This window comes from Dysidea avara, chromosome 10 (assembly GCF_963678975.1).
Source record: "Dysidea avara chromosome 10, odDysAvar1.4, whole genome shotgun sequence".
Classification (NCBI taxonomy): Eukaryota; Metazoa; Porifera; class Demospongiae; order Dictyoceratida; family Dysideidae; genus Dysidea; species Dysidea avara.
In genome coordinates, this window is record NC_089281.1 from 2,805,683 (window position 1) to 2,820,248 (window position 14,566).

A 14,566-nucleotide genomic window follows, 5' to 3' on the forward strand; every position below is an offset into this window, starting at 1 on the left:
AAATGTTTTACGATGAGCACATTATACTGCAAATTGTACACTAAGCTATACAGTCCATTCCTTCACTACATTAAGGTACCAGTCTACTAATAGTAGCTACACTAACAGTGAGGGATGTGCTGGGGAGCAGTTTAGGTTGTCCAAACTATTTGCTGTACATAAATCTCACCACCAAAGGGGCACAAATTTTCTAACTATTGGCTATCAGATTGCAGCTATCACATGTACGGGAATCTACATTATATTATTTACAGTGACAAAATGTATCTAGTTTATTGGGTTGAGGCTTAGCGAGCCCCACCATATGAGAATAGCTGTCATGGGTCACACTGCTTGCTCGATTGATTACTTTCCGTACATGTACATTGATCTCCCTTTTAAGAGATAATGTGCCTATCATCTTGTAGACCAAACATTACAACAACCCACTGAAAGTGTAACCACTATGCCATCTAAGTGCTAACCATAAAAACTAACTCAGTAATATCTAGTGCACTATACATGTAACTCTGGCTTATCAACTGACTGACATATAAAATGTCATGGACGTGTTCAATCGTACTGTCTGAGTGGGGCTGTTTTTGCAACATTCCTTATATAATTACTCTGCATAACTGTACTGTATCTGCCCAATTATCCACACAACTGTGCTGTATGACTGATACAGCAGCTAATTGGTACAATATGGTTATATGGAAAATACAGCATGTGACAACACTTTGATCCTCCCATGCAAAGTATAATAAAGTTTCTTATTGTTCACCTCAAGGAATGTGTTGCTAGTAGCATATCTCACTTACCAATACACACACTTATGTACATATCAATTGCTAAATATGGGAACACACACAATACAGACTATATAATTATACAGCAGCAATAGTCACTGTATGTACAGTACTAACTGATCAACTAAGATAGCTTCATCAGCAAAAGCACTGCTAGTACAAATCCTCACTTCCACATCATCCATAGTAGCCATATCCAACTCCCTATAGAACCATGGTAGGTTGGGGTTATCACAACAAGTGTTACCAGTAGGACAGTCTAAACCATCCCACAAAGGATTAGACATGTAATACGTATTGATATCAGCAGAAGTTAGTCCATTATGCTAGATTCACAGTAAAAATTGAAGGAGCCAGTAAAAGTATCTGCAACTGAGTTACAATCACAATTTGCATCAATGTTACGAACTTCATATGTCCATATGTGCTGTTGAGAATAACCATGTGTTATATGCTTTATTGTAGTAGTACCCATCAATGTATCCTTTCTGCTAACCTCTAGCCATTCCACATACTTTCTGGTAACTTATTCCTTTAGAGGAGAATAGTATGGGATGGCAGCCAGCATTGTTATTTGGTGATTTACAGAAACTGATGCCATCTTGTGAGCTCTTACTCCATCCAGTTGGACATTCATCCCCTCTGGTAATGTTAATACTAGCAATATAATTCTAGTCCATTCACCAATATTACCACATGCTACTCGTTGCTTCATATCACAGTACTGGGTACTTGTTCATAGTTGAACTCTCTACAGGTGATTTGTTTGTATCTAAATTGTCTACTGGGTGATTTCCTTGTACAGAATGATATGTTTATAGCTGAACTCTCTATAAAGTGATGTTTTGTAGTTGAATTCTGTATTTGGTGACTTGTTTGTGGTTGAACTCTCTTCAGGTGACCTGTTTGTAGCTGAACTCTCTACAGAGTGACTTGTTTGTACTCTCTTTAGTGAGTAGCTGAATTCTATACTTGGTGACTTGCTTGTAAGTGAACTGTCCCCTTAATATTGATGCGTGTGTGTGTTCATTGTGAGAAATTATATTGTGTGGGGGCCGAAGTGTGAGAGACATAATAAAAGATGTCTATACTAGTTCTCCTAACCACATACAGGGTACTGGATGATATCAATCAGTTGGTGAAACATTTTTACTTTGGAGAATGGCGTGCCTCTGTATCACATGATTGTATGCATGCTGTGAGCACACTGATTACAGCCACCCCCCCAGTAGGTATATCCCCTTGTCATATGATCGTTATTTTCCACTGTGTTTCACTTTTACAATATCTAACATATACAATTATTACATATGTGTAGATATATAGTGACACATTCCCTGACTATCAATCATTGAAAAATGACATGACCATTTTGTTTCCATTTTCAGTTATGTTTTACCTGTTACACAGCATTACAAACAATGAACAGTATGAGAAATGCCTCTGCAATCAATTCACTCACTGCATAAATTATGGACAAAGAAATTGGATTTACATATCAGCAGGTGTAGATGACCTCCCTTGAGTTATTTCAATGATCTCTAATCACACTTAAAATTCCTTGTACACACTCGTAGATCAATTATTCAGAAGCCAAGAGGCCATAATATGCTTTGTATTTAGCTATGTCCAACCTGTTATTCAGCGTTTCAAATGAAGAACAGCATGAGAAACGTCTCTGTTACCAATAACTAAGGCAAGGTGTATATGAGATTGTAATATGTATGTACCTAGTGTGGTTATATACACCCTAAGAAGGACCCTGCTCCCTCCCCCCCAGAAATGATAGAGAAAAGACTACCGATAGCTAACTCACGGAAGTGTTCAGTGATGAGTTTGTCTCTAAAACTTATAGTGGAATACTGGTACTATCATTACTAGTCACATGATGCACACTTTGTAGTTTACATGTTTGGGTGTAAACATCCTGTATAAAATCGTACCTGGATAAGTGCCATTTAGAGCAGTTAAGTTGTTAAAACATTACAACTTAATAGTTTGGCAACAGGATCTAATACCATACCATATAAAATTCCCCCACACAAAGGTTTAAAGTATATATGTCACATGAAACATTTGTATTGTACACACATGCAAAAACACATACCATATATATTGCCCATATCAGGAAACATTAGTGATCTCATCATTACATTTATAGCAAGTTTTCTTTTTTATGGTTGCTCAGAAGTATTATTTTCGAAGCTGTTTATGATGAGCACATTATATTGCAAACTGTACACTAATCTTCAACTACATTAGTGGTGTTGCTATACAGTCCATTCCTTCACTACATTCAGGTACTAGTCTACTAATAGTAGCTACACTAACAGTGAGAGATGTGTTGGGAAACAGTCCAGTATTACAAGGATTGTCTGAACTATTTGCTGTACATAAACTGGTCCCCTATCTCAACACTGAAGGAGCACAAGCATTCATTAATGCCAAGAACATGCGCTAGTGAGTAAATGTGTGTGTGTGTCTTGTTGTTTATTGTTGAATTTATTCATGTACTCCAGACCTGTTGGCACTAATTCCCAGTGGAGTAGAGATATCAATGAGAGGTCTACTATATGTACTGGAGTGTGTGTGCACCAGATCATCACTACACTCACGTACTACACATTGAGACCAGCCAGCAAACTTGTTGGAGTGTGTTAATCATCACCATCATGTTCCTTGTAATGTCACAGCTCGAGCTTCACATTAATGAAAATAACCACGACCCCATGTGTTGCAGAATCTACTACTAGCCTGTAGCCATGCAAGAAAGTATAATATCCTTCTCAACTGTCCACATTAATAGATGTATGTACATTATATATATATTTAGGCATAAACATCCTGTGCTAGTAAATTGTACCTGAATACGTGCCAGCACACAAACAGCAGTTAAAAATAAGCTGAATTTTTGAAGCATTCAAACTAAACAGTTTGTTGGTGCTGCATAGTGTCTGGGAGGGAGGGCTACCGAGGACCTTTTAGCAGTATCAGTATGACACAGTTGGAGATAGAGTGTACAAGCATTATTGTGGAAGATTAGCAGGGGAAGTTTACACACTCAAAGAACCATTAATAGCCTAATAATTTCAATCATGGAATCTCTCTTTTTTTATGGTTGCTTGAGACAATTTTTTTTGTCGTATCAGTATATGCTTTAACTGATGTAGCTATACCGCCCATTCCTTCCTACATTCAGGTACCAGTCTACTAATAGTAGCTAGATTAACAGTGAGGGATATAATATGATAGGCAGTAGTCTAGGCTTGTCCAAATGATTTGCTGCACATAAAATGGTCCCCATATATGAGTGTGTCTTAATTGTTTAATGGTTTACTGTATTCATGTGTCACAGGCCTGGAGGCAGGGTTGGCCAATATAGAAATATCAAAGAAGTGAACATGTGTTCACTCCCAATGGTTTTATACCGGAACAAGCATGTTTTCATGTTATAAACATGTTTGTGCACCTGAATCGTCCACACTATTAAAATGTATGGCATATTTTTAAAGCATCATAACTCCCTTGTTCTTGCCTGTATCAAAGCGCTTTTTTGATTAACAGTTCTGGTGTTTAAAGGGTTTCACAGCTGTTTGGGCAGCTGGCCCATGTAACAAGAAACGAGGGCTCAGGTGAACGCGAACAGACTATAGTGATGAACTGTACACATCACAGAAATGACGATGTCTTGTTAGATCTCCTGGTCATTTAAAACATCTTCCACAAATAAAAGGAAAATTCCTTTCCTAAGATGCTCTGTTGGCAGCACAAGTATTTCCTTCTCTACACTGTGCCACCTCATCAACAGCTAATGCACACAAGTTAGACCACCAATTCTCAAAACTAATAGCCTGTAAGTCAGACATCACTTCATCCCTCCATCACTTCTTGGTACCATGAAACCATACAATGGCCTTTCCTTCAATAGCTCTCCAAACAAAAGAGTCTTTGATAATTGGTCACTACTCATACAGCCAAGGTGACCAAGCCACTGTAGCCATTGATTCAAAACAAAATCATGATCAGCTATTGACCAAGTTATCCAGATAACTGTTGGGTAGTAATATGATTCTGCTATTGTTGGATTTTAAACACACTCAATTTGTACACAGTGGTTGTGGAATGTGGTTAACCTTCTCATATCAGGAACCTTCAGAGTCCACGTCTCTGCTCCATAAGTCACCACAGCCTTATAGACAGCTCTCTTAGTATGAGAGTGCAATTGAGGAAGATTGGTACCCTCAAGCAACCAAAGGCTTTGGAAGCCTTAGCAATTCTACAATTAACCTCGGCAGCGATCTCACCATCACTGGAACCTTGATAAGTCAAATCTCTAACCATGTCAATCTCACCACCTTCAACTGCCACTCAGTAGGGAATCATCACCCTCAGCAACTGCAGCTCCCACTGCCAAACCTTGTCTTTGGTAAGCTAACAGTTATTTTATTTTTATTTTATTAAGATTTACAGCACAAGTGCTGAAGGTCCATAGTTAGGCTTTAAAAACTTGCCACTTGTACAAACCTCTTACCAATTGACTCAAAGGCAGCGAAATGTGACTCATGCCAAGGGCGGCCCCAGGAATTTTGGTGACTGGTTTCCAAACTTTTACTATATCACAAATGTAAATCTAGGGGGGTGTGGGGGCAAGATTTTCCAGAAAATTGTGCAATTTGAAATGGAATCTCAAAGGCATAGCCAGGATTTTTTGAAGGGAGATCAGTTCCAACAGCAGTATTGAGTTACCAGAAGCAGGGGTCTGGGGGCACAGCCCCCAGCCACTGAGAGACTTCCAATATTTTAATGAATCTAAACTCCATATTTTATGCAATAATAGTACATTAATTATAATGCATAGCTATATAAGTGCCCCTGGGATGATGCTTAAACAGACAGCATAACACATAGAGACGAATATAGACATCTGTAAGTGATAGTTATCTCACTGGTATAGGGACCATGAATCCACTGATACAATTGGAATGACTTACAATCAAAACGTTATAACTACAAAATACAGTAGCTAGCTAGCTACTTACAGTTCTTAAGAGAAACACAAAATGTGGCTGTTCTATTATAGTGGTTGACTGTTCTATTAGAGTATTTCGATCTAAACTTTTGTACTATTGCAAATCACTGTAAAATATAATTTTGATTACCTGAATACACTTGACCAGTTTCCGGAAACCTCAGAAACCCCCTAGATCCGCCCCTGCATGCAGTCACCTGCACTGTCAATAACCTAGATTTTGCAGTTCGATATCCCACCAGCTTTCTACCACGTTTATACAAAATAGGCAGCTTCTCCACTCCTGGTCACCGTTGTATTAAAACAGATATTAAAGTTGGCACCATAGTACAACCTTGCCTCAAGCCATTCCTCAAAATAATTGGTAACAGCACTCCCCACCCTAACTCAAGCCTGCATCCCTTTGTGGAAGGACCTGATAATGCTCAGTATGGTAGGAGGCACACCACACTTAGCCAAGACAGTCCACAGAGCATTCCTATGTATACAAAATCATAAGCTTTCTTCAGATCCGCAAACATCATAAAAAGTGAGTCCTCATGTTCCCTTGTCTTCTCCATCAACTGTCTGGCCACAAAAATCATGTCCATACAACCTTTTACTCTCCAAAATTTGCATTGTGAGTCTGGTAACAACTCTTCAGCAATCACCTGAAGCCGTTCCTGAAAAACCCGACCCATCACTTTTCCTACAACATCCAACAAGCTAATCCCTCGCCAGTTGTCACAGGATTGCAGGTTGCCCTTCTTGGGCACTGGTACGATCACAGCATTGTTTCAATCCTTAAACACTTCTCCTTAATTCCCTCCACACAGCCTCCACCAAAGTAAGCAACCAGCTATGCAAAGCAGGACCACCACACAAAATCATCTTTGGAAGGATCCCTAGCTGATAGTCCACCTGCTTTCCTCACACCTTCATGCAGTCTCCAGCTTCTCCATCGTAGGGGGATTATCAAGATGTAACATTGGCTCAAGAGAAGGCATAGCAGCAACCACTTCATACTCTGGACAATAAGTATTTTCTTAAAATGTTGGTACCAACAATCAAGTACCTCCTCAGGTCCCTTAGTTAACTGACCATCATCCTTCAGAACTGCAGTGGGCCTCACTGGCATCCTGCCATTGCCACCATGAACTCGTAACTTGCAGATACATGCAGTCCCATCTAGTTTTACTATCCTTCACAGCTTCTTCACCTTCTATGACCACTTTCAAAATCCACTCCCTTTTTGCATCAGAAACAGCCTTCTGCACCATACATTGGAGCTTGCTTACGAGATATTGTACCAACTTATAAGTATCTTGAATGTGCTTGGTTCTTCTCCTCTATTAGTGGTTTCATCACATTGACACTCTCCTCAAACCATTCTGGGTTAGAGCACACTCCTCTGCCAATAGATTCTTCAGCAGAGCTTGTGATGCAGGATCGCAGATGTTTCCAATATTCTTCTGCTGTACTCTCACAGAGGCTCCAATCAGACAACTCCTCCTCCAATGACTGCACATAAGAGTCACGCATCTCAGGCATAGCAAACCTATGCACAGCAAATGGCAAGGGGCATATCTTAACTCCTACTCTCTGTGGAAGCATCATTCTCAGTCTGCCTCTTACCAAATAATGATTGGTCCAGCAGTTAGCTCCTCTCATCACCTGCACATCTAAACAGCATCTCCTTTGGCTGGTCCCCATCACTTTAAAATCGATCATTGACAACATTAAGAGGTGCATCCAAGTGCCAAGATGTACTGGCTTCTTCTCAAAACAAGTATTCATCACAGTGAGCTGATTCGATTTAGAAATTGTTCACCAGCAAAGTTTATTTCTGCAATCCCATGTCTACCAATAGTTCCATGCCACAAGCCATTGGCAGGATTGAACACACCCACCCTAGCATTAAAATCTCCCAACATCACAAGGGTGACACCCTGAGGAACATTATCCAATGTATCCTTTAATTGTTCCAAAAACTAGGACCTAACATTAGGAGGAGCCTTGCCAGTTGGTTCATAGACACAGATAATAGTCACAAAAGTTTTATCTGATTTCTGCCACTGTTGTTGAGTCCATTTCAGCCTAACCATGATCATCCTAGAGCTAACTGGCTTCCATAGCTCACCAGCTGATCTCAGTAGCTCTCTTATATCCAATAAAATACCTACACCTTCCCTCCAAGCAACCACCAGGAGTAGACCTTCCAGAGTGCAGCAACCCACCAGTAGCTGGCCAAACATCTGCTCCAAACCATTTGGTGTCCTGAATTCCTGCCACTGACACTTTATAACGTAACTCTGCCACCAGCAACATCAATTTCCTATTCACTGAATCACACAACAAATCACCTCCAAGGCATTACTTTCGACAAAATCGGATATCACCTGAGCTTTCTACCAATAATCAAACATTTCAAGAACAAAACAATTAAATCATGATGTTTCATAAGATGTTTCACAGTCATGTAAACCTACTAACTAACAAAAAAGCAAAGTAAGTCACTCTCTAGTGCAAAACAAGTGCTTTCTTTGGATTGTAAGCCCAAAGAAATAGAAGCACAATTAGTTTCTAGACTTATCCACAAGAACACCAATTGTGGCTTGTTGGTATCTGCAAACACTGCAAACCACCACCCAGGGGTCATCATGATATTGTATTGTACATATGCACTGTAGGTAATACTACAGTTCATTGCAACACACTAGACTGTATGAAGTCACTGCTGTTATATGGACCAAGAGGTGAGTGGGTAACTTTAGTACCTGTAAGTAGAAATCTTTCTGGCATCTTCAATCATCTTTTATGGAGTCATTTGTGTGAAAGCCAGTGATACATACTAATCAATCTTTTAAACTGTTGTAACTTTTACATAACTTTGTGCTGAAGTAGCATCTCCAACAAGATTTAATTGTTTTATAAGTGGTTGCTTTATTAGAGTGATTGCCTAATCATTTGCTACACATTTGAGTACTGCTCTTCAAGGTACATTCAGTATGTGACTGGGTTTTGGAAATCAGTTTTTAATGTCCCGTGTGAAATAAATAGAAATCTATACTTTGCTGTGTCATCATTAAAGCACTTGTACACTTGTTAAATTATTTCACAGAATTTGTTGTAATTCAAGGTACTGACTAATGATCCTGATTCTAATTATTGTAAATCTGATTGGAATGTCTCATTTTAATCATAAATAGTATAAAATGTGACATTATGGCACAAGTAATATGTATTCTGCTATGTTCAGCCTGTTACTCAGTATTTCAAATAAAGAGCAGTATGAGGAGCATCTTTGTTCCCAATAACTAAGGCAAGGTGCATATGAAATTGTGATGTGTGTGTACCTGGTGTGGTTACGTTCTGAGAGGACCCTGTGCCCCCCCCCCCAGAAATGATAGAGAAAGGGCTACCTGATAGCTAACTCACAGAAGTGTTCAGTGCATGCCATTTAGAGCAGCTAAGTTGTTAAAATATTGCAACTTGATAGTTTGGCACAAGTAGTGAAGTAAAATTCCCACAGACAAAGATTTGAAGTATGTCAGTCACATGAGACATGTGTATGTATGTATGTACGTACACACATGTAAAAACACATACCATATATATCGTACATATCAGGAAACATTTTCCTTTTTATGGTTGCTCAGGAGTAATATTATTTTATGATAAATGTTTTACGATGTGCAAATTATACAGCAAACTGTACGCTAAGCTATACAGTCCATTTCTTCACTACGTTAAGGTACCAGTCTACTAATAGTAGCTACACTAACAGTGAGGGATATGGTGGGGAGCAATTTAGGTTGTCTGAGCTATTTGCTGTACATAAATCTCACCACCAAAAGGGCACAAGTGATCATTAATTCCAAGAACATGCACCAGTGAGTAAATGTGTGTGTGTATTAATTATTGTTGAATGCATTCATGTGCTCCAGGCCTGGAGGAGGGTTGGTACTAATTCCCAGTGGAGTAGAAATATCAATAAGAGATCTACTATATGTACTGGAGTGTGTATATGTACCAGATCATCACTACACTCATGTACTACACTGGACCATATTGAGACCAGCCAACAAACTTATTGGAGTGTGTTAATCTTCATCGTCATATTGACTCTAATGTCGCAGTGAATTCTTGAATACATATTAGATGCTAGCATCAATTTAATTAGAAGATGAAATACTTGAATATGACATTAATTTAATTATATATATTAGACCTTAGCGAGATTAAATACTTTAATATGTATAGTAATTTTGAAGCAAAAGATGCACCATAATTAGCTGCTTACAAGTCTCTAAATGCTGTAGATCCTTTGTTCTATATCAGTGTCTTTGGGGAAATCAAAACACAACATACAATTACACACCAGTAACACCTGAAACACATGAGCGTTATTTGGTATACTGAACAGTGTACTAATTAGAGGGAAGTGTAATGGTCTAAGCACTGCATTTCTCATGTTACTAACAGATGTGAAGGCACAACAAGAAGCTGTACCGGGTCAAAGTTAGTTGGACTTTTGCTTGGAGCCACAATGCAGCTGCAGTAGCCTGATAGCCAATAGTTAGGTTAATGTCTAGAACCTGCAGCAGAATTACTCAGAATTTAGTAACCAGAAGGTGCTATCATTTGTGTGTGAATCTACCTTATTGTACTAACAATGACAAAATGTATCTAGTTTATTGGGTTGAGGCTTAGCAAGCCCCACCATATTGAGAATAGCTATTCACATTGCTTGCTTGATTGATTGCTTTCTGTGTATTCATCTCCCTTATAAGTGATAATTTGTAGACCAAACATTACAGCCTTTAAGTGTAGCCACTATACCATCTATGTGCTAACCATAAAAACCAACTCATGATCAGTAATATCCAGTACTTTATACCTATGCACTGTACATGTAACTCTGTCTTATTAATGTGAAATACTCACTGGTATGTAATATTTACACAGTATTTGAATGTATACATACCACTTTATCATGGGTGTTCAAAGGCGCTACTCATGGTTTAACTCTGAATATTGCCTGGGCAATATCATGGGAATGCAGTTTGCTCATGCCTTTGATACCCAACCAGTTCAAAGCTATGATATGCTTTGACTCATTATATTGAGCAACACGGAACATTTAATTATGGGTTTGGGTTTACGGGTTAGGCTAAGCTCAGTGTATTGCTAAGTTTCAATTAGTTGGCAGTTACTAAATGATGAATGATGAGTTAAAATAATCATTTTTGGGCAGTGCATGGATGCGTATTTCAGCATTGAGGTGAGTAACATAATCCCCCGATCGCAATTTTTCTGGCATTGTGTGTAAAGCACTATGACGTATGTATGAATAACGTTCTAACAGCTACTAGTCCACACTACTATCAATCATCACATACTGATGTATGTACGTATATAAGGAACAGGTTGAATGCTCTGTAGTTCTTTCACCTGTCAGGTGAATGTGCTTAGAGTGATATATATATCACTTATACAATGACTGTGTTGGTATATGCACTCCTGGCAGGGCCGCCCACAGGGGGGGGGGGGGCAACTGGGGCATTTTGCCCCGGGCCCCAGCCTGAAAGGGGCCCCAGGAGGCCCCCTGAATACCTGTTTAAAAGATCGATATACTCTAATAGAGCAGTCAGATCTAAATACTCTAATAGAGCAGTCACAGTATTCTTCAGAGGAGCAGTATAGCAAGCTTATAGATAAGGAGATATGGTTGGTGATGGGTAGTTATTGTCATTGCCAGCAGGTTGTGACCTTTTTTTTTTTTTTTTTGGTCTTCACCTTACAACTTGGGTCAAGGGCCCCACTTTAACTCTTTGCCCTGGGCCCCTTAATTTCTCTGGGCGGCCCTGACTTCTGGGCCTGCTGCCCCGGCTCATGCTTCGAGTGTCAGCAAAATCCTTTACAGCCATTACATATATCACTTACACCACAGGTTTTGGTGATATATACACCCTTGGCCCTTGGGCCTGCAGCCCTCATGCTTTGGGTGTACATATCAAAAAAATCCCTTGCAGCCATGGTATAACTATTACATATATATATATTGCCTCTCACATGTAGAGTACATTTGTGCCTAACCTTCAAATTAAATATATATATATGTACCACTTTCATACCTCAGATCATAGGTGGCAGAAAGGAGGTTAGGGGGCTTAGCTTCCCCTCAGAATGATATTTTGTTGAAATTACCTTCTTGGAGTGGGGCTAAAAACCGTGATAAAGATCAATATACCTAATAGAGCAGTCAAGGCCTTCATAAAAACGTGTTCCTAAAAGTACTTTTAAAAATAATTTAAATTAAAAAAAAAAAGAAAAAAAGTTGCCTACAGTGGGAATTGAACCAGGTACCTCTTAAAGTGAACTGGGTATCTCTTACTTTAAGAGTTGGTGTCTTACCAACTGTATCAAGTGCTTCCAGGTGGATGTACTGCTTATAAATGCTATACGTTCATTAATCCTGTAGTCAACAGCTAAAAGCTTTGCCAAAAAAAGTAAAATGCTTCAAATTGTAACTATAAAATTGCTATAAATTAAGTTTGGTGAACTTTGAGACATTATGAAAGCTAAAATGGCTACGGCTTCTGGGGGCCACAGCCCCCCAGACCTCCTGCTACCAGAGACTCCATACTCCAATCAGCCCCCCCTCACTTTACTGCCTCAGATCAAAGAAAAGCCAGTGCATATTGCACTAATTCATGAGATATATGCACTTATTTCATTAACTCAAGATATTGCACAGGTAATTGTGTGTATATCACAGTAATTCATTCCAAGGAATCCCCAGATTGTTTTGATGTCTTGCGCTATACCATAATATAGTCACATATCTTGTGATTATTGTGGGATTAAGTTTTTTTTGCTATTGTAAGAGCATTTTGAGGAGCCCCTTTGATACAATGATGCCTTGTCATTATTCTTGCGTTGCTTTCCATGTCCACTATTGAAATACACTCATGAAGTATGCCAGCAGTTTCCCACGAGACATGTTCCCAAATGGCAAATATTAGTTGACCATGAGCACTTGTGCTTTGCCTGGTATATACGCAGTCATGCCCCTAGTATAACTATTACATGTATGTATGTATGTATATATATACATACATATGTGACCAGATTTTACAAAACCGATCCAAATTGCACAGCAGGCAAAATTAAGTGGTCTGAAGGGTAATAGTTTATCTTGAAACTTATAATGTGCAATTTGGATCATTTTTCCAACATCCAATCACATATTGGCTTCCTGTTATGGTTGTAAACTATTTGCAGTACATTGTAGAATGTCTATAAACCGTCAGTACTGAATAAGTCATCACCATCCTTGCAAACAGCCATAGAATGTAGCTTCTTTACATTCACCTCAAGGAATGTGTAGTTAGCAGCATAACTCACTCACTTACCATTACACACATTTATGTACATATAACTGTTAAATATGGGAGCACACATGCAAATACAAACTATACTTATAATGCCTCAAGCAGCAGCAGCAGTAGTTGTATACTTCACTGTATGTGCAATACTAACTGATCCACTAAGATACCTTCATCACCAAAATCTTCATCAGTACAAATACTCACTTCCACATCATCCATAGTAGCCATATCCAACTCCCTATAGAACCATGGTAGGTTGGGGTTATCACAACAAGTGTTACCAGTAGGACAGTCTAAACCATCCCACAAAGGATCAGACAAGTAATGTGTAGCAAACCTAGGACCACCAGAGTTCACTCCACTTTCACAGTAAAAATTGGAGCCAGTAAACTCATCTGCAGCTGAGTCGCAATCACAACGTGTGTCAGTGGCATCAACTACATATGTCCATATGTGTTGACGAGGGCTACCATGTGTTATAAACAATGCATCATTGTCGACGGTCCCATCAATGAATCCTTTCTGGTAACCTCTAGCCATTCCACATACTTGCTGGTAACTTATTCCCTTAGAGGAGAATAGTACAGGATAACATCCAGCAGTATTATTTGGTGATCTACAGAAACTGATGCCATCTTGTGAGCTCTTGTTCCATCCAGTTGGACAATCATCTCCTCTGGTAATGTTAACACTAGCAATTCTAGTCCATCCACCAATATTACCACATACTACTCGTTGCTCCATATCACAGTATACATTACGAGGAGGATTTGTAAGCCAATAATATCTTGACTTATTATGAGTTTGGCTATCAGTATCATAAATTTATTTACAAGAACCAACATCTGGTCGTTGTTCCATATCACAGTATACATCCTGTAAAGGATTAACAAGCCAATAATATCCTGACCTATTGTGAGTTTGTGGGTTTTGGTCATAGATCTCCTCACAAGACTCTCCAGGATAGAAAGGATGACTAAACTGAACAGTATTACACTGTTCAGTATCACTGAGCTCAGCTGTTACTAATGTACAGCACAGCAACATTAACGTAATCATCACTGAGATAGAGTACCGTTGCTCGTCGTACAGAGATGTAGCTCTTCAAGATTTAGTATTTTTCAAGTAATGGTCAAATTAAATTGATTATCTACACGCCTCCTGAGTCCGCCCTACTGTAATTGCTTCGGCTTCGCCGGCGCTGACTCCACTTGCGGTTCAGTTTTTCGCTGACTGGGATTTCTAAAGTAGCTATAGATTGGCTAGCTAGTTTCAGTCTGACTGAGTTGACAGAAGTTTTGGTTCTTGTTTGCTTAGGCCACGAGTTTCCCTTTCTTCGTTGAGCACGTGAAGCATGAGGTGTGGCATTTAGTGTC

At 39.2% G+C, this 14,566-nt stretch overlaps 2 protein-coding genes across 2 annotated transcripts in view; one reads left to right on the forward strand and one right to left on the reverse strand.

Annotated features, from left to right (window-relative positions):
• Positions 1 to 3,601, forward strand: part of LOC136237236 (uncharacterized) — a 52,318-nt gene extending 48,717 nt beyond the window's left edge. Inside the window, exons 16-17 of the mRNA XM_066027567.1 lie at positions 3,089 to 3,248; positions 3,308 to 3,601. Of these exons, the coding sequence (XP_065883639.1) occupies positions 3,089 to 3,248; position 3,308 (161 nt within the window). The 3' untranslated portion in view covers positions 3,309 to 3,601. The remainder of the gene's footprint in view (positions 1 to 3,088; positions 3,249 to 3,307) is intronic.
• Positions 3,602 to 7,110: 3,509 nt separating this feature from the next.
• On the reverse strand, positions 7,111 to 7,593 carry LOC136268778 (uncharacterized). The gene has a single exon (XM_066064239.1). It carries the CDS (start codon positions 7,591 to 7,593, stop codon positions 7,111 to 7,113), a length of 483 nt encoding a protein of 160 aa, XP_065920311.1.
• Between the last annotated feature and the right edge of the window lie 6,973 nt (positions 7,594 to 14,566).

What these genes read in the sequence shown, in the direction of transcription:
- LOC136268778 (XM_066064239.1), bottom strand. Translation starts at nt 7,593, where the DNA reads ATGAATACTTGTTTTGAGAAGAAGCCAGTACATCTTGGCACTTGGATG.